The sequence below is a fragment of the Brassica oleracea genome, chromosome C9, assembly GCF_000695525.1.
Source record: "Brassica oleracea var. oleracea cultivar TO1000 chromosome C9, BOL, whole genome shotgun sequence".
Classification (NCBI taxonomy): Eukaryota; Viridiplantae; Streptophyta; class Magnoliopsida; order Brassicales; family Brassicaceae; genus Brassica; species Brassica oleracea.
The window spans coordinates 41,664,486-41,684,043 of record NC_027756.1 but is presented as its reverse complement, the minus strand read 5'-3'; the positions used below and the strand labels follow the sequence as shown (position 1 = coordinate 41,684,043).

Below are 19,558 nucleotides of genomic sequence, written 5' to 3'. Positions count from 1 at the left end.
AAGGTTACAAAGTTCTGAATCTTGAAACTAGAACTGTTTCCATTACACGTAATGTTCTTTTTCATGAGACTGACTTTCCTTTTATGAAACTTGATAGTGATTCTCAGCCTCAAAATGTCTTCTCTAGATCAATATTGCCTTTACCTGTTCCTGTTGAACTTGATTCTATCATTCATGATATTCCTGTGCATTCTCATGCATCATCTTCCACATCATCTTCTGCATTCACATCGGTTCCTCCGAGTGTTCCTGTGACTGGAGATGCTGTGGCTTCTGGAACTTCCGCTACTGAACTTGACAGAGCTAGGCCAAAACGAGCAGGTAAGGCACCCACTTATCTCTCCGATTATCATTGTTCTTTGATCTCTATGGATTCCTCTTTACAAAATCATTACGTTGCCAATATTATTTCATCACCTTCCCCTGAACCACTTTATCCTCTCTCCTCTGTCCTTTCTTATGATAACATTTCTTTTTCCTACAAAGATGCTGTTCTTACATGTTCCCTTGAGACAGTACCTACATCTTTTAAGTAAGCCGTGAAGTCTAAGTTCTGGACACAAGCCGTCCTCAGAAGCAAAAGGTGGTTAGCCGCAGTAGTACAGAAGCAGAATATCGTGCGCTCGCTGATGTTACACGGGAGATCATCTGTTTTCAGAAGTTGCTTAAGGATTTTCAGGTTGATGTGATGGCAGTTGCTAAGCTCTTCTGTGATAACAAGTCAGCGATCCACATTGCCACAAACCCTGTGTTTCATGAACGAACGAAACACATTGAGATTGACTGTCATACTACACGTGATCAGGTTAAGAAGGGATTCATCAAGCTTATTCACGTGATCAGTGCTGACAATCATGCGGATATCTTCACAAAACCGCTTCATCCATCACCTTTTCATCATATCCTTGCTCGAATGTCAGTATCAAGCCTCTTCTCTCCATCACTACCATCTATTTCATCACCTCCACCTTCCATTACATCACTTCCACCTTCCGTTTCAGAGGCTTGAGAGGGGCGTATTGAGTATACTGAGCCTAATACTTGTATAGAAACAGAGGCTCTCTATATACGGTATACTTGTATATAAGGAAACTCCACTTGTACATTCCCATTAATCTTATATACATACATTTTAAGTTCTTGCTCTCTGGTTCTCAATATCCTTGATAACACAGTGAGGGAGCTGGACGAGAGTTAGAGGTCAAGCCAAAATGTCAACACCTAGTTCTTGAGGTATAAAACGTCCTTTATTACACATCATATACAGTTTTTTATTACACCAATTTATTCGTTGCAAAAAAAAAAAGAAACTCAAGATTTTCGACCACCGAAGCGTCGCTGTCTCTGCTGAAACGACATCAATGCTTCAACAAAACCGTTCCTCCCAAAATCAGGCCAGAGCTCTTGAGCAAAGAAGAGCTCAGTGTAAGCCAACTGCCACAACAAGAAGTTACTCACTCTTAGCTCACCACTCGTTCGTATCAGCAGATCCGGGTAAGGAAACTCAGTAACGTTCGTCTCAAGCTCTTGCTCGATCAGTCCCTCGTCTATCTCCTCAACATCGATCTCACCGTCTTTCACTCTCTGCGCAATGCCTCTACACGCTTGTAGAACATCGTACTTCCCGCTGTAACCAACGGCTACGATTCGCTGAAGCCTCGTGTTGTTCTTTGTGACTTCCTCAACTTCGTTTATAACTTCTAAAAGAGATTTCGGAAGTTTAGATGAGTCTCCAATTATAGAGATCCGAACATTATTCCTACACTCAAGCAGATTATAGCAGACTTGTGACACACGGCATCACAAAATAAAAACAATTCTTGATGGATTTTTTGATACGGTACTTACTTGGCTAAAGTCTCAAGCTCTGATTTGAGCGTCCTCTCGAACAAACTCAACAAGAAATCAATCTCGATCTGCATATGTTGCATACCAATTAGGTCTCACAGACAGAGCAAAAAAAAAAACTAGAAATCTAGGGCAGATTAAAGTTAGGTCATTACCTTAGGTCTAATCCAGTTATCGGTAGAGAAGGCGAAAACTGTTAAGACTTGAATCCCCCATTTGCCGCAAAGCTCAACGATCTCTCTCAACGCTTCAACGCCGGCTCTGTGACCATCCCAAGGTTGAAGACCTTGATTCTTCGCCCATCTCCCGTTTCCGTCCATTATAACCGCCACGTGCTTCGGCATCAGCTCAGGCTGGAGTCCCTCCGGTAGAGTTTCTTCCTCCGCCGCCGTAAACGGCGCCATCTCCGACTTGGTTGATCTGACTCCGAGTCCGATTCGATTCTCCACGCAACTCGGAGAGAAGGAGAGGAAGCAGTCTCTGCCTAGCCTCCATCGCCGCTCTAAAGCTTGGGAGTTTAACCGTTGGAGATTGAAGGATGAAGGAGCAGGAACGCGAAGGGATATCATTCTTTTGTGGAATTGATTAAATAAGAAGTTGTGGTGGTGGTTGTGTAAGGAGAGAAGGCATACTGTGTAATAAAGCTGAGAGGATGGAACCGCCTCCATAGATGGTTCTGGTGAGATATTGAAAGCGATGTCTGTGTTGTTGAATGCGATGATGATGGTGCTCATTTCGAAACTGAGCGCCACATACTAAAATTTATCGTTATAAATTTCGAACTCCAGTTTTTTTGTGTGGTTTATATAAGTTCCTATTCGTCCACGTCTCCTCGTATTCCAAATTTTATTATTTTTAAAATTTTAAAATTGCATTAAAAATACACCTACCAGAAGTCCAAAAAAATATCATATCAGCGAGCAACCTAAATAAATGTACTGCAAATTTTGCAATAAAAGTTTCATTTATGAGATGAAAATTGAGTTCAGAGCCCATTTCCTTATCATAAATATAAGGGCCCATCGCCTGACATGTGAACAACGTGAGTTTATTTTGTTCCTGCCTGTAAATCGCCACGACTTAACTGCTCCCGTCAGGACACTTTTACATAAATCACAATATTACCCCTTAGATTATATGGGGAAAAGGTAAAAAACTGCGTTGATAAAATAAGAAATCCGAAATGGATGGGTCTAATGATCAACTAGATGGGGGTAACGAATAGTGTCTCAGTGTATATAAGTATTTACTCCGTTTCATTTTAATTGTCATTTTATACTTAGACACACATATTAGAAAGATTTTTAATTTTATATATTTATTAAATAAAAATATTATTACAAATACACCTAACCACACTTTATCCAATAGAAAAAAAATTGGAATATAAAATCAATAAATTTTATATTAAAACTAGAAGAGAATCATTATCGAGGATGCTAAACCCCATTTCTTAGGTTAATTTTGAAGAAAAAAAATTAACCAATAATGCAAGAGACGTCTAATAATGCAAGAGACGTGGCTTAATTAAGCGCTACAAGAGACATCCCTTATAGAACACGCGTCATAACGCGACGTCTCTGTCTCTCTCTCATCTCTCTTTCTCTCCCGAAAGGACTGATTCGGTTTGATTCCAAAACTTCCACCACCGGAATCGCCGCCGTCTCAGTCGCTTCACTGCCTCCTCCGTCCCGACCTTCCTCCCCAACGCCTCCTCCGTCCCGATCAATCTCTCTTTGCAATTCTCACTCGTCGCAATTGGGTTTCTCACGCTGGTGATTCTTCTTCTTGTTAATCGTCATCACCTTCTTCCTTGAGCAGAGCTAGCGTCACTGCTGGGATCAAACGAACAGCTGATTCCATGGCATATTGATAAATTGAAGAAAGTGGTAGAGGAAGGTAATGCCTACGGAGCTTTGCAGATGTACAAATCCATCAGTGCCAGGTTCCTTCATTACCCAATTCATCAAGTATCGAAATACCTCTTTTTGATTCTGTTAATCGGTTAAAGTTTGGATCTTTGATGTTGTTTCTTACTTTTGAATTTGAGATTAAAATCATTAGCCTTTTTTTTGTTTGCTCGGCAGATATGTTACGGCTCAGAGATTCTTTAGCCATATACAGGTAGTTTGCATTCATCTGATCAGCAGGTTTACTCGTTTTCATTTGTGGATTCTTAATGATGCTTAACTCTTTCTCTGTGTCCTGTTTTGGAATGGTTATCAGAAAGTACTTGGAAGATCCTTGTGTGTGGGTGGAGTCAAACACAACGGCCCTCAACATCCTCTCATCGTAGGCTAAGATAGCCATTGGCTTCCTTCTGATTATCTCTCTGCTTTTGTACGCTCTTTGACTCTTTCTTGTGTTTAGAAGCGATAATTGTTCATTAGCACTAAATTGTTCAGAACCCTTCAAATTGAATTGAGTGCATAATTTAATCATCTTATGAGTGCATTTACTCGTTTTCACTTATCTGATCAAAACTGTCATTTTACTTACTGCAGATGGCAACGCAACTTTATACAGACATTCATGTACTGGCAGGTACGTCTTTTCAATTGTTTTTTCTTGCTTTACTTTTGGTCCCAGTCATCATTTCGCTCTATTGGCTCAACATCTCCAAGTAGATTCTTTGTTGAAACTTGATCAACTGGACATACGCTTATATGCGGAACCACCATTTTTTAAAACACCTTCTTCTTGTTTGTTGATACTATTTGTCTTTGAGACTAAGTGTTACCTGGGCTAAAGACCATTAGCTCAGTAATGAGAAGTGGGTTTTTTCTCTTCATGTTGAAAATCATGTGTGTTGTGCCATAAGAAACCGTCTAGTTCAAAAACTTGTTCATAACTCTCCATGAAGAAAGATAAATGTAGTTTCCAGGATTGTTCGTTGGATCTTGATAGTTGTTCTCATGAATAAAGTAAAAGCCTGAGGTCTTGTCGTCTTTAATGGCAGCTGCTGAAGCTGATGTATCAAGCACCAGTAACAGCAGGATACCACCAGAGCAACTGGAGCAAAATCGGAAGGACGGTGAATCCGATGATCCAACGTTACGCTCCCTTCTTGAATACTCCGGTGACTGCCGTTCAGAGATGGTGGTTCAGGTGAAAAAAACAAACAAATGCAGAGTTGACTTTTGAAATCCTTTAAAAGAAACTACAATTTTAGCTTTCAAACACAACAGTCTTCGTCTTATCTGTTTCAGCTTTCGGTGTAAAGTAGATTCTTGTATGTTTATTGGTTATGAAATAGTACTGTTGCTACTAGAGACTTTTACTTTCTTTTGGTTGCCAATTCACGAGTAGACATGTGACAATTTCCCTTTTGCGGGTGCATAAAATTAACAATGAAGACGAACTCGAAGAAGTTGTGGTTCCTAGCACAAACAAAACCATTATGAAGATTAGCACCAACCGAGTTATATAGATACAGACAATCTCACCCACAGAAAGACATAACATAAAGCCGATAAAACATCATAGCAACCTAACTTAACAAGTCATGATACTAAGCCTAGCACAATGGCTAATGATCTAACAATGTCAGCTAATTTGAGATAACAAACTCAAAGTTGTGAAAACTCCAAATGCTGTGAATCCCTTTGTGTTTGGTTTTTTTTGTAAGTTTTTCAATCGAGAACTTGAATATAGAGTTAGCTTGTATTATGTTTTAAGAAAAAGTTTAAGTTTAATAAGAAAAAAATGGTGTTTAATTAAATTTTTTTTCTTTTTTAAGAACCTATAAATAAGAGACCTGCAATGGAGCACATAAATTTTCGGGTCTCTTAATCTAGTTTCTTAATTCACTTTTATAATTAAAAAATATTAAAAAAAAATAAGAAACCCATTTAGGATCTCTAGGATAATGGTGCTCTAAAACCACATTTAAATTGAATTAGAAGGAATAGTATAGTCTAACCGTTCACCGACCTAACTGAGTTTAGTTGCACCGGGTAAAGTCTGTTTGTTTACAAATGTGAGTTTATTGTAAGTTTACTTATGGCAGCAATCATCGATCAAAACTGTTAGTCGCAGATATTTGAATGATAAAAAATCATTAATCGTCTCAATTACTAACCGAACGACATAACGCTATCGATTACAAACATTAAAACAAACAATAGTAACGATATTTGATATGTCGCTCGTTGCTGCCATTACCGACTTTCAAACGAACATAGCCTAAACGTCGTCAATGAACCTTCTTGTGTTTAACTATTCCCAGATTTATTTTCCTTGTTGGAGTGATAGGTTGAAACAGGAGATGCAAAGTCGTACTCTTACGTCATTTTGACAGCCAAAACTGATACGTATTGACGTATTGTTTATGTAGCAAAACAAAGGAAAAGGCAAACTGATGTATTAAAACATATATACATTTAGTTACAAAAAAACATATATACAAACAAACTGATTCCAGCTACTTATTTTGTTGTTTGAAGTATGGTCTTCCACTACTTCCCTCTTTTTATATATGTGAATGCTTTCACATTTCAACAAATTCCAGCCAGTAATGATTTTTGGTTAAGTGATTTAGTGCTCGGAAGGGTTTGTGGAAAATTCATTTAAAAACTCACACATTACATATATAATACATATGTTGCTAATACAGACAACACTTAAGGAAGATTAACGATCAAATACATACCATGATTTACACTGCTAATCAAATCTAATTTTTTGGAAACCAAATGTTCCTAAAGCACCAAACACAAACCACTTTGTCTTAGTAAGGAATGAGCTTTTCTTCTCTCATTACATCAATCCAATACAAAATCGAATCCAGGGTTCTATATTTCCTCTTAAACCCAAACTTATCTACTTTATCTCTCCTTCCAAGCAGCTTGAAAGGACATCTAAATAGCACATCCATGAAAACCCAATTGGCCAAATCCTCCATCCTTGTCCGGACAAGCTCCTCCTTCACCAGAATCTCATCCCACACATGCTTTCTCTCACCCATCTCTCTCTCAAACCAGAAGCCCTCATCAAACATTGTTGCTTCGTTGACTTGCACCCCAAGTTTCCTCCCAATTTCAGGCCAAATCTCTTTCCATGTGAACCCTACGCCATTTATGGCGTTAAAGGCCTCACCTTTATCACGTACTCTCCCACTAGTGGCAGCGAATATATGCTGTTCCGCGACTAAATTTGAATCAGACCCATCAATGTAACACTCCTCCCAGCATTCTCTTGTCCCTCCAAACACAAAAGGAAGATTCAAATACTTACACATGGCTCCATAAACACAAAGACTTCCCATGAAGTTGTATAGAGTCCTCGTAGAGCTTCCCATTAGCAAACCGGGTCGTTGAACCGACCAAACAACTGAATCTCCAGAGATCTTCTCCTTCAGCAGATCCTCCAAAACGTAATAGAAATTCTTCCCAGAGCTCTTCCTCGGACACTCCTCGCTGTAATAACACAAACTAGAACCTTCTCCTCCGCGAGACAGAGTCTCTCCGACGAGAGACACGTAATGCTTCATCCCCGTTTGGAGCGAGAAATGCTTTAACCTCTTTGCGTTTGGGAGCATCGCGTCCAAAGCGTTTGCCAGCATTGTTCTGTTCTGGACGCAGCACTCGTCGCTGTCCAGTGGATACTCGCCTGACCACGTGACCCAGAACACGTGACTCACGATGTCTTGTAATGGAGACAGTTTCTGTTTGGTCTCAGATGAGTTAAGCAGATCGCAGGAGATGAAACTGTACATCTTCGTCATGGAACTGATCTCGGGATTTCGTGCAACGCCGTAGATTCTCCACTTGGGTTTGTTCGACATTGTTAGCGTCTTCACAATCTCTCGGCCCACGAGCCCCGTGACGCCGAAGATCAAGGCCACGTTCTCGTCGTCGTTTGTATTCGTGACGCTGCCATTTTCAGACCCCATTGTATGTATTGATCAGAGAGTTCTGGAGTTTGAATAAGATAGACCTTTAATGGATGTTGTATATTTATAGCACTAAAGATTTACTAGTAACTTAAAAGAGAAGAGTAAGCGTGATTCACGATTCAACGGGTTATCGTAGAGTTTCAAGACTCGATGCCTACCTGTTTAGGCTATGTTAGAATATTCAATCAACTTGCTGTGTGTACACAGCTATCATTTAGCATAACAATGCATAAATTTTTAGTATATAAACCGAAGTCAACAGTGTTCATGTTACATTTGTTTTTTCTTTGGTTTTCCTTTTTTATTTGTGTAGAAATTACGAAAATGTGGAGTTAAAAACCCCATTCATTATTAAGTTAACTGTGTAATTATGTACCATTGCTTGCAATATAACTTTACAAAATAATTTTGACAACTAAACAGTCTCAGACACCTAAACTTTATATAGTAGTTTCAAATTTTAATGTGTATTTGTACTAAAAACACTGGTTCTCTTTAAGTGCTAAGAACATCTCATAACACGTTATGCACCCACAAATTATATTGATCTATTTGTCTTTTTAACACGAATATTTAACATCTATTTGTAACTTTATATATCAATTTAATTTGTGGCTGTAACGTGTTTTCTATATAATTTTTAAATGAAAATCGTGTACAGCAAGTTTACAAAAAAAAAAAAAAACATCGTGTACAGCATTCTGTCTACTGCTTAAACGGGCGGTCAAGATTGCGAGAGGCAGAATATGACCGTGGCTGTATAAGTTGCCTGCCAGAATTTTAAATTTTAACGCTTCAAGTGGGTATGTTTTATTTTAGTTAACAGCCTTACCGGTCAAAACAGAATATTAATCCACAAGTACTTATTCAATAAACTAGTTACACTCGTGATATTTTTTTCATAACCCGAAGTCATATGTACCATAGTCCAAATCAATCTGAGATCTAACTGCCAATAGATTTACGCAGGGGACAAGCATGTATATATATCGAATCCCATAAAATGAAACAAATTGACTATTCTATGAATGTTTGGTTTTGATAAGCAATATTGTAAAACAATGGAAGCGTAAAATAAGCAAGCAAAAGAAATGCATAATAGTATGGTGGGATCAATGAAGTGCCAAACGTAATTTCATTATAGAATTGGGAGATTTTCTGAATTTATTTTATAAAATAAACCTCCAAAATGAAGAAATGCAGGAACATAAATCCCAAGTTAATTTTCTTAAAAAATACTTTAAAAATTATGGAACTGTAAAATTAAATTTCCGGAATGACAAAATGGAGGAACATGAATTACGATATTATAAAACGTGTCACTCAAAACAATTTTGGAATAGTTTTCTCAAAAAAAATTGGAATAGTACAATTTTCTTGCTGCTGTTATGTTTATTCGGAGAATATTAATCAGAACCTTTGATCACGTATATACGTCAATCTTGTTCCGTGAAACTGACAATAATTGTCTATATGCGTTGGAGAGACTGAAAGGCGGGAGATGGGTACAGTGTATCTCTGGCCCCAAAGGCATTGAAAAGCTAAAAACCACACACACTTGGCTCTCTCCAAATCTTATAATGGACCATGTTTTATGGTAGACCTACACATTACTCTTCTTTCAAGTTTGTGTCTTCCTCCATATTTTATGCATTGAATCAACCAATTTCTCATCTTATAAAAACATTTCGATATTTCAAATTAATTTTAAAGAATAGCAGTTCCGGTTTAGGCTTATGATGTGATTTCAATATTTCATTTGTTTAATTTATTTTACCAGTTAAACGATTGCAAATGTTTTATTTTTGGTGGTCACCAAGGACAATGTTGGGCTTATTTTAGTGGGCTGATGTTTGGGCTTAATTATAATTGGCTTACAGAGATATCCCCACTGACACAAACTAGTTGTGTTGTGTCTTAAAATAAAAGAACGAATCGAAATCTTTTCCACTTTCGTCCGACGGAGATCGATTAACGGAGAAGCAAACAAACCCCTAGATATGGCGGAGAAGCTCGCGCCGGAGAAGCGACATGATTTCGTTCATAAGGGTTTATCTCTCTTCTTTCGTCTCTGTTTCTCTGTCATCGCAGTCTGGTTTTAACTTTACGAGATTTGATCGATTCCGATGTAATAGGGCAAAAGGTGTTTGAGTGGGATCAAACCCTTGAAGAAGTGAACTTGTACATAACTCTGCCGCCAAATGTTCATTCAAAGGCATTCCACTGCAAAATCCAGTCGAAACATCTCGAAGTTGGCATCAAAGGCAACCCTCCTTATCTCAATGTCAGTTCCTTTCTCTGTCTTTACACTTTTTGGCTTCAATTCTCGATGCAGTTGACTAAAGTTTGTTAATTTTTCCAGCACGATCTTAGTGCTCCGGTGAAGACGGATTGCTCGTTCTGGACACTAGGTACTCCATTGTTTCTTCTTCTTCTTGCGAGTCAGGTCTGTATTAGGCGCTTCTTTAGCTTTAAGCCCCGTTTCACTTCTGGAGATGATAAGTTGAACCTGAAAATGTGAGCTGCTTTTGGTATGAATAGTAGATATAGTTTGGAATTAGAAACATTTGAGAGTATACGATGGATGATGGAATGTTGTAGAACTAGCATGTTTTGATCTCGAAGATCGAGCTAACGGTAACTAAGAGTGTAAATGATCTGTTTCTATGCGCTCTTCTTGTTTTTCATTTCATGATTTACAGTATGTTTCGGATTATTATTATCAACATCTTCAAGTTACCGACATAGTTTTTTTTAGTTTTGCGGTTCATAGTTTGTCACTGTGAGCCTAATCTGATAATTTTGTGTGTTGGTATGGCAGAGGATGGTATAATGCACATAACCCTGCAGAAGAGGGGGAAAGGGCAGACATGGGCATCTCCGATTCTTGGACAGGGTCAGTTGGATCCTTACGCCACTGATTTAGAGCAGAAGCGTCTCATGCTGCAGAGGTTTCAAGAAGAGGTTAGCTATAGCAAAAATTCTCCGTGCTTTTGAAGTTTTCTTTCTTTTTAAGGCTATCTTGTTGGTCATCTAATTGATCTCTAAAGCAAATCTTGGGCACCACCTACTGGGTAGAATGAATGCATGTCAAAAAATATAATTACACTGCCAAAGATTATCTGATTTAGTTGTGTCATGTCTAATCACATTGATTGTTTCCTTTGTTAACGATCTTTTTAATTTTGTTTCTCGTGTCTCTGTGAATCTCTTATGTTCATGGATAAACAGTCTGCATAGAACTGATGATAGGTAACCTAAAGTGTAACCTATTGCGGCTGTCTTGCTATGTTTATGAAATTGCTTACTCTTTGAGTCTTTCTCTAACCGGATTTTAGCGGTTCGAAAATACAATGAGCTAGAGACTGAATACGTGCCTTAACGGCGGTGCCCTATTGTTTCTGTTCTACTTGTATCCATGGCTTCTATATATTTAGTATTGAACTCAAGTATGCTTTCCCTTTTCTCTTTGGATCAATATTCTTTTTTTTTTTTTGTCTCTATGTTTGCAGAACCCAGGATTTGACTTTTCGCAAGCTCAATTCACGGGTAACTGTCCAGATCCGAGTAGCTTCATGGGTGGTATTCGTTCTGACTAATCCTCCCTACTCTTGTTTCCCATTATAAAACTGCTCAAGAAGTTATAACAGAATGTCCCATGGCTCATAAATAAACGGCCTGACTGACCCTCTTCTGTAAATCATCTCTAAACTATTTTCATTCACTTACGAATAAATGCCTTTGTGTCGTCTCTGTTTAGTTACTCTTTTATCCCCCGACAACAAAATCACAACATCAAATAAGTTCCACAGATAAAGTTCATTCATCTCCACTTAGAATCTTATTCTAGTATGTGACAGCTTTTGTTTCAATACAAAGCGCTTACGTAAACCTGAAAACAAAAGTAGATGATGCACTTACCAATTAGTGATCGATCTAATTAAAGTAAATACTTTACAAAAAAAAAGTGAAAAAAGAGAAAAGGGAGGTGAATGAGGATGGCGCGCGTCATCTTCCTCGCGACACATAAGAGGAACGAGTCTCGAGACGCTACGTATAAGCTAACAGACATTTGTTTTTGTCTCTTCCCCTTTCTCTCTCCCATCTCCCTCGTAAACTCCTTCTTCTTCGTCTTTCGTAATTCCATGCTTCTTCTTTAGCTCACCTTCTCTCCATGATCCTCTCCCCCAGCCGCCCATCATGACTCTGACTCCTCCTCCGCCGCAGCAAACGCCTAATTCGCCGCCCCGAGTTCTCATCGTCGGAAACTACTGCCACGACGTTCTGATCCAAAACGGCACCGTCGTGGCCGAAACCCTCGGCGGCGCCGCCTCCTTCATCTCCAACGTCCTAGATTCCTCCTCCGTCTCCTGCGACCTGATCTCCAAAGTAGGCCGCGACTTCAAATACGACGTCGCCCACCCCCCGATCGTGGCCCCGGAGAAGGAGACCACGGTCTTCGAAGCCTATTTCGATCTCGCAGCCGATCGAGTATTGAAACGCGTCGCTGCATGCGATCCGATCCTCCCTTCGGACATCCCCGACTCGAGATTCGACATCGGGATGGCTGTCGGCGTCGGCGGGGAGATTCTCCCGGAGACGCTCGAGAAGATGGTGGAGATCTGCGACGTGGTGGCTGTGGACATACAAGCTCTGATTAGAGTTTTCGATCCCGTTGATGGAGCTGTGAAGCTTGTTGATTTGAAGGAGAGTGGGTTTCGTCACCTCATGGGTAAGATCGGCTTCTTGAAAGCTTCGTCGGACGAAGCTCTGTTCATGGATGTTGAAGGGATGAGGCGTTTGTGCTGTGTGGTGGTGACTAGTGGTGAAAAAGGTTGCAGGATTTATGACAAGGATGATGAGACGGTGGTACCTCCGTTCGTGGCGAAGCAGGTGGATCCTACCGGCGCTGGGGATAGTTTTCTTGGAGGTTTGGTGGTTGGTCTTGTAGAGGGTTTGGACGTTCCCGATGCAGCGTTGTTGGGGAACCTCTTTGGTTCCATCACTGTTGAGCACATTGGTCAGCCTAAGTTCGATTCGATGATGCTTCAGGTTCTATTTTTATATCTTTCGGGCTTTTGTCTTAAGTTTGTTGAGTTGCATGCTGTGAGAAGTGTTGCATGTTGTTACAAACATCACGAACATAGAACCAGTAGTGGAGTCAGATAATGTGTCAAGCTTAATTTGTTACTACTATCAAGATCCGGGAAAAGTAGGAGTTGCATCTTGCGGCTTACTTATAATCAACCAAGAGGCGGTGAATTAGAAGCTTGTTCTTATATGATGTCATAGGTTTTAAATCTGATAAATGTGGTCAATTCTTCACATTTTTATTAATATAAGATTATGTAGATAGTGTCTTTTATTGTTTTAGTTCATAGTTGATCTACCAGCAGTTGCATTCAAACATAGAGCAGACACAGAAATAAAGTTCTGGTTAAGCATTACCCGAACAATCCTGAACACCATCGATGCTCTAAGAAACATTTGAATGTATGTATTGGATTAATTTCTTAATGTTTCTCTGTATCGTTGATTCTACCTGCACACGAGGATCCATCCCTTTCATCTGTTATGTGTTGTCTTTGCAGAAAGTAAAAGATGAGGTACAGAGAAGGAAGAAGCAATGCAATCTCTCAAGCAGCCACAACAATGATCATGACGAGTTCCATGCGCGTCTAAGTCCAGCTCGGTTTCAGGACTCTCCACTTCAACCAAAGCTATTGGTCAACGGTCACTTATGTGACCGGTCATGATTGATTCCTGCAAATACGAATCTTTTAATCACTAACAACGCTCTTCTGAATTGTGTAAACTTTCCACGTTTATGAATTTTGGAAATTTATCTACTCTTTAGTGTATAAACGCCATGCCCAGCGTCATCAAACGCTTTTTGTGGCCGCCAATGCAGAGTTTTCGTTAGCAAATTCCGTTTTAAATTTGAGATAAATTGTCAAATTGAAAAAAAAAGAAAGAGATATAAGTTTACCTTTTTGCTATTTTGCATGTTGTTAATTTTCTTATTAGATCAAGTTGAAGCAAGTCAAATAAATCATGCTGAAATGAATTAAAATTGACTGTTTAATTACTGTTTAGGCATAGTTGATTGGTCAAAATCGGAAAAGAAAATCAACTTCGGATTTGGAATGTCAATCTCTGTTTTTTCCTATGCCAGGTTTGGACCGTTAAACCGAGAAAAGCAGCCGGTCAATATGTACAATCAGGAAGCAAACCGGTTGGGTTTAATATATTCTCTGTTTTTTCCTAAGCCAGTTTTGGACCCTTTGGTTGCTTTACTGCTAAACCGAGAAAAGCAACCGGTCAATATGTACGATCAGGAAGCATACCAGTTGGGTTTTAATAGAGATTTGAGTTATAAACAGCAGACGATAGAAATGAAACCAGAATGGTCGAATCTTTATCAAATGGCTAAGATAGTCGTTTAAACACAAAAGTCGTCAAGCACTAGATTTAGGAACAGATGGAGAAAACTACAAGAGAGTTTGAGCTACAGAGGAAGCTCGCCACTGTCAACGATCACAACTTTACTCTTAGGAGTTCCGCTCTGATTCCCCTCAGCTTCGATTTTGTACACAACGTCCATTCCCGACACTACCTTCCCGAAGACTACGTGCCTCCCGTCCAACCTGTATCAATTCCCGAGAGCTTTCAAATCAGGGAAGGCAAAGAAAAACATGTCCATTCACGTGTCTGAAATGCAGGTGGTTTTGTACTCACCAGCTTGTTGTTACTGTTGTGATGAAAAACTGAGATCCGTTGGTGTCTTGGCCGGCGTTTGCCATTGATAGAAACCCTGTTCACAAAAAAACTGATCATGTTAAAAACCTCACTTAGGCAAAGAGCTTTGTAAACAAAGAATACTGAAGAAGCCCTAACCTGGACCAGTATGCTTGAGTTTGAAGTTCTCATCAGCAAACGTCTCACCATAGATAGACTCTCCTCCCATACCATTGCCATGGGTGAAATCGCCTCCCTGGAGCATAAAGCTTGGTATGATTCTATGGAAGGAGCTCCCCTTGTAATGTAGAGCCTTCCCTTTCTTACCTATTCCTTTCTCCCCTGTGTACAAATGAAAATACAGTTTATGCAAAGCTTACTTCAAGGTTTATACACCGCTGCGACAGTAAGACGTCATGGCGGAGAAAAGAGTTAAACAGCATATTCGACTGACATAGGATGAGAATGAGCAGTATTGTGTTCTCTTACCTGTGCACAAAGCTCGGAAATTCTCTGCAGAAACAAAAAAAAAAAAAAAATCAGGAAGTCAGTCCTCTTAGTAATAGGCTATAACCTTTGCAAACAAGAATCAATCGCACAAGGAACATGTCAAGTGTAAAAGGGTACCTGCAGTTTTAGGGACTGTCTTTCCAAATAGACCCATGACAATACGACCTGAAAAAAAAAATCATCAATCGGTCTGAGATGCTAAAGCATTTCATTTCATGTATTCTTCATCTAACATAGAGCACAAGTACTAAGTGCACCAACAAAGATGGATCATAAGAACTAAAACACAGGGAACAAGGTCATACCAGCTTCTTTCCCATCAATCTCAACATCAAAATAAACCTTGTGTGTGATCTCCTTTAAGTTTTCCTTGGACTTCTTAGCCTGCAGCAACACAGAATCCAAACATCCAGAAATCAATACAAACACTCTCATACCATTTACATCTCAGTCCAATACATTCGGGACACGTATTCGAGGCATCCAATGATCTTCAATCTAATCAAATGATGTTCAATCTAATCCCATCTTGAAGAAACAAGTTCAGAATCTTCAAACAAACATATGGTTGTTCCGAATCAGATCTAAAACACACACTATATAACTCGCGCCTTTAAGTATAAGGATTCGTTCCCTGATCCTATGAGAAATCACCCAAATCGTAGAGAGATGATGGAAACTAACCTAAAAGCTCTGAATCAAATTAAAATAATCAACATGAGAACTCCTAAGACGCAATTTACTATAAACAATCGCAATTCAATTCGGCAATATCTGGATCGTGAAAAAAATGTACCTGAATCGCGCTTAGAGTTCCGAGAAGAAGAAGACTCCATAGAAGCAGCGTCACTGAGCTCGCCATCATCTCGCACACTGCACTAAAGTGTTTCTCTCCGGATGGACTCCCTTTTTCTCTATTTCCGCGAGCGCATAACTAGAACACGTCGATGTCCAATCATATTCCGCCATCTGGCTTTTCGTACTTGTGAAACTGATAGCATAAATTGGGCCTCAGGTCACATTACTGGGCTATAAAATTATTACATACGGCCCATTTATATGTTTCACCACCTGGCATGATGGTATATAGTTGTACTTGACAGTAGATTTGATATCATAATGGCTGAATGAAATTTTGAGTTAGTCTTTTCTTATATTAGTCAAAAACAAACCATAAAGTATGTGTCACATTACTCCTGTCCAGCTAAGATGACTGTTTTTTTTTAAATTAATGTCAGTACCATTTTACTTACCACGTTCCTATCCATATAATGTATTTGACTTTAGTTATTTAAATACTCTTTAACTTTCTGGAACAATCTTTCCGAATATCTTTTGTAGCTAAATTATTAGATACAAGATCTTCTGCCATAGTTTAAGTTTTTACCTTACTATTATTAACTAAGCAAAGATAACACCTTCGATCTTCCTTTGGTGCCTAAAAATGGATATAGAAAACAAAACAAACACTTTAGATCTGTCTCTCCCTCGCTGTCCACTAGTATAGCCAATACTTCTTTTTTTTGTTGCCTTGTGTATTACAACATATCTGATATCTATTTTTAAAAAATCCATGTTCACACTACACAGAAAATCTGAAACAAAACAAACAATATTTTCTTTGTTTAGTTTTTTCTAATTCGTTAAAAACATGGGAAAATTAACACGAGAATAATTAAAAAATATTACAAACAAAACGAGTTTCAAGTAAACAAGTGATATTCAGATGTGAGCGTGTTGAGCTTTGACTAGGATTTGATCTGCGTATTTAAGTTATAGAAGGAGCGCAGGAACAAGAAAGGTATCAATCATTCTTGGATCTAAACAGGACGATACATATACACAACAGAAGACGAGAGAAAAAAAAAGAAGAAGAAGATGGGTAGCTACAGAATGTGTCTCATCTTCAAAAGGAAGTTCAGGGTGACGGAGCCCGGTCCGGTTGATGACGTCAGAGACGTCTTCGAGAGATACGCGGAGGGTCAAGCTCACATGTCGCCGGAGCAGCTACGGAAACTCATGGCTGATGAAAGAAGAGAAGATTTAGGATCGAGTCTCGAAGATGCGGAGAGGCTCGTCGACGAGGTGCTTCGTCGGAAGCACCACATTGCAAAGTTCACGAGACGAAACCTCACTCTTGAGGATTTCAACTATCTTCTCTTCTCCACTGAACTCAATCCTCCCATCGGCGACAAGGTTAGCTTTTCTCTCTCTCTCGAGTCAACTCTGTTTTTTTTCCCCTTGAGTCTGTGAGATTGAAAGTTTCTAAATTTAGAAAGTTCCATTTTGGATACTTTCTGTTCCAGGAGTTTGTTTACTTAGGAGATCTGTTTAGCAAAGGTTCAGGAGTATTTAGTGTTGTGCTTTTAACCAATTGGTTGGATCGTTTTTGTCAGGTTCATCAGAACATGGATGCTCCTCTGTCGCATTACTTTATATTCACCGGCCACAACTCCTACTTAACAGGAAACCAGCTGAGTAGCAAGTGCAGTGGCCTTCCCATTGCAGATGCATTGAGAAGAGGCGTGAGGGTTGTTGAGTTGGATCTATGGCCACGTGGTAAAGATGATGTCTGCGTTAAGCATGGAGGGTATATACATAAATATTCAATTTGATTCTTGCTCTTACTCAATATGAATGTTGTACTAATAGTACCTTCACACTTTGTGATCAAAATGGCAGGACCTTGACCAAGGCTGTGAAACTAGGGAAATGTTTGGAGTCTATTAAAGCGAATGCCTTTACTACTTCAAAGTATCCTGTTATCATCACTCTTGAAGACCATCTCACTCCTAAACTTCAATCTAAAGTTGCCAAGGTTTTTCATTCTTCCCAGTCCTTGAAAAAGTTCATGGTTCCATCAATGTGTAGGATGGATATGTGATAATGTAACTTTTGTTTGCAGATGATAACTCAGACATTTGGAGAGATGTTGTATTACCATGATTCCGAAAGCTGCAAAGAGTTTCCTTCTCCTGAAGAGTTGAAGGGGAAGATACTCATATCAACAAAACCTCCAAAGGAGTACTTAGAAGCTAATGATGCCAAGGATGGAGAGAAAGGGAAGGATTCAGATGAGGATGTTTGGGGCAAGGAGCCTGAAGAGCTTGTTTCTACTCAGTCTGAACTCGACAAGGTTTGTACTTTCTCTTTCAAGTTAAACAAATATCACTATCAACTCTTAGCATGAAGGGCTTTCATTTGACTGTGCATGTTCATTTTCTATTGATGTCAGGTCTCAAATAGCATAAACTATATCAACCAAGATGATGAAGAGAGGGGTTCTCGTGATTTTGATACGTCGTGTTCATTACAAGCACCAGAATACAAACGCCTTATCGCCATCCATGCAGGGAAGCCAAAGGGCGGTTTAAAGATGGCTTTGAAGGTTGATCCAGACAAAATCAGGAGACTTAGCCTAAGCGAGCAGTTACTTGAGAAAGCTGTTGCATCACATGGTGCAGATGTTATAAGGTATTTTTTAATAATCACATTATATATCTAGTGTTTGCTACTAAGCTAATCTATTAGAAACCTCATAATGTGATCAGATTCACTCAGAAGAACTTTCTGAGGATATATCCCAAAGGCACAAGGTTTAACTCTTCAAACTATAAACCTCAGATAGGTTGGATGAGTGGAGCTCAAATGATTGCATTCAACATGCAGGTTTGTCTCAAAATCTTCATTCTCTTGTGGTTTCTTTTTAACCGTTATGAAGCTAAATCAAAAACATAAATGCAGGGGTATGGAAGAGCATTGTGGCTGATGCAAGGAATGTTTAGAGCTAATGGAGGTTGCGGTTACGTCAAGAAACCAGATTTTCTAATGAATGTAGGTCCTAATGGACAAGTTTTTGATCCAAATGAGAACTCCTCCCCAAAGAAAACTTTAAAGGTTGGTTACTTGTACCATTGTCTCCTTCTCCTATGCCACCAAACAATCTTGCTTAACATCTAACAATGGCAGGTGAAAGTCCTCATGGGAGATGGATGGCACCTAGACTTCAAAAAGACTCACTTTGATCGCTACTCTCCTCCTGACTTCTACGTTAAAGTGGGTATTGCTGGAGCACCTGCTGATAAGTCGATGGAGAAAACAGAAGTGAAGTATAATACATGGACACCCATTTGGAACGAGGAGTTCACATTCCAGTTAATAGTACCTGAACTTGCTCTGCTCCGTGTTGAAGTGCATGAGTACGACAACAATGAAAAAGACGATTTTGGAGGTCAGACTTGTCTGCCGGTGTCTGAGTTAAGGCAAGGCATACGCGCTGTTCCACTCTACAACAGAAAGGGAGTGAAGTACAGCTCCACGCGGCTTCTTATGCGCTTTGAGTTTGTCTGAAGACCGACGGTTTTGGTTCGTGTATCCATCTAGAGTTGTATTTTTATGTTATGTTTTATTATGTAAAATAATCGAATGTTTACCTGAGTAATATATAGATCTTTTGCACTTTTTTTGTGAAGTTATAATCACATTAAGAAGCATCTCCCATCTTAGCATCTTAGCATCTTAGCATATGAAAACATAATCTTTCATTCTCATTTCTGGATTATTTGG

The 19,558-nt window shown here is 39.2% G+C and overlaps 6 protein-coding genes and 1 long non-coding RNA gene across 7 annotated transcripts; 4 read left to right on the top strand and 3 right to left on the bottom strand.

The window, feature by feature from the left end:
• Positions 1 to 1,228: 1,228 nt before the first annotated feature.
• Positions 1,229 to 2,597, bottom strand: LOC106313585 (dehydrodolichyl diphosphate synthase 2-like). The gene is made up of 3 exons (XM_013751438.1): positions 2,004 to 2,597; positions 1,849 to 1,916; positions 1,229 to 1,759 (listed from the first exon to the last, which is right to left on the bottom strand). Exons 1-3 carry the CDS (start codon positions 2,580 to 2,582, stop codon positions 1,312 to 1,314), a joined length of 1,095 nt encoding a protein of 364 aa, XP_013606892.1. The 5' UTR covers positions 2,583 to 2,597; the 3' UTR covers positions 1,229 to 1,311.
• Positions 2,598 to 3,424: 827 nt separating this feature from the next.
• On the top strand, positions 3,425 to 5,144 carry LOC106317008. The gene is made up of 5 exons (XR_001265030.1): positions 3,425 to 3,793; positions 3,936 to 3,972; positions 4,075 to 4,188; positions 4,353 to 4,392; positions 4,808 to 5,144. It is a non-coding gene; the product is annotated as an uncharacterized LOC106317008 (long non-coding RNA).
• Positions 5,145 to 6,563: 1,419 nt separating this feature from the next.
• LOC106317261 (iridoid synthase) lies at positions 6,564 to 7,748 on the bottom strand. The gene has a single exon (XM_013755104.1). The coding sequence runs from the start codon at positions 7,739 to 7,741 to the stop codon at positions 6,578 to 6,580; it is 1,164 nt and encodes a 387-aa protein (XP_013610558.1). The 5' UTR covers positions 7,742 to 7,748; the 3' UTR covers positions 6,564 to 6,577.
• Positions 7,749 to 9,561: 1,813 nt separating this feature from the next.
• Positions 9,562 to 11,507, top strand: LOC106319436 (nudC domain-containing protein 2). The gene is made up of 5 exons (XM_013757760.1): positions 9,562 to 9,793; positions 9,880 to 10,028; positions 10,107 to 10,155; positions 10,566 to 10,708; positions 11,257 to 11,507. The coding sequence occupies exons 1-5, from the start codon at positions 9,745 to 9,747 to the stop codon at positions 11,341 to 11,343; spliced, it is 477 nt and encodes a 158-aa protein (XP_013613214.1). The 5' UTR covers positions 9,562 to 9,744; the 3' UTR covers positions 11,344 to 11,507.
• Positions 11,508 to 11,759: 252 nt separating this feature from the next.
• LOC106319435 (inositol 3-kinase) lies at positions 11,760 to 13,650 on the top strand. Its single transcript, XM_013757759.1, has 2 exons — positions 11,760 to 12,796; positions 13,336 to 13,650. Exons 1-2 carry the CDS (start codon positions 11,945 to 11,947, stop codon positions 13,498 to 13,500), a joined length of 1,017 nt encoding a protein of 338 aa, XP_013613213.1. The 5' UTR covers positions 11,760 to 11,944; the 3' UTR covers positions 13,501 to 13,650.
• Positions 13,651 to 14,140: 490 nt separating this feature from the next.
• LOC106318852 (peptidyl-prolyl cis-trans isomerase CYP20-1) lies at positions 14,141 to 15,918 on the bottom strand. Its single transcript, XM_013756997.1, has 7 exons — positions 15,789 to 15,918; positions 15,298 to 15,376; positions 15,110 to 15,157; positions 14,972 to 14,995; positions 14,642 to 14,824; positions 14,483 to 14,558; positions 14,141 to 14,391 (listed from the first exon to the last, which is right to left on the bottom strand). Exons 1-7 carry the CDS (start codon positions 15,855 to 15,857, stop codon positions 14,253 to 14,255), a joined length of 618 nt encoding a protein of 205 aa, XP_013612451.1. The 5' UTR covers positions 15,858 to 15,918; the 3' UTR covers positions 14,141 to 14,252.
• A 952-nt stretch (positions 15,919 to 16,870) lies between these two features.
• On the top strand, positions 16,871 to 19,453 carry LOC106318851 (phosphoinositide phospholipase C 4). Its single transcript, XM_013756996.1, has 8 exons — positions 16,871 to 17,188; positions 17,389 to 17,582; positions 17,675 to 17,810; positions 17,898 to 18,128; positions 18,228 to 18,466; positions 18,544 to 18,661; positions 18,737 to 18,889; positions 18,962 to 19,453. Exons 1-8 carry the CDS (start codon positions 16,871 to 16,873, stop codon positions 19,340 to 19,342), a joined length of 1,770 nt encoding a protein of 589 aa, XP_013612450.1. The 3' UTR covers positions 19,343 to 19,453.
• The last annotated feature ends 105 nt before the right edge of the window (positions 19,454 to 19,558 follow it).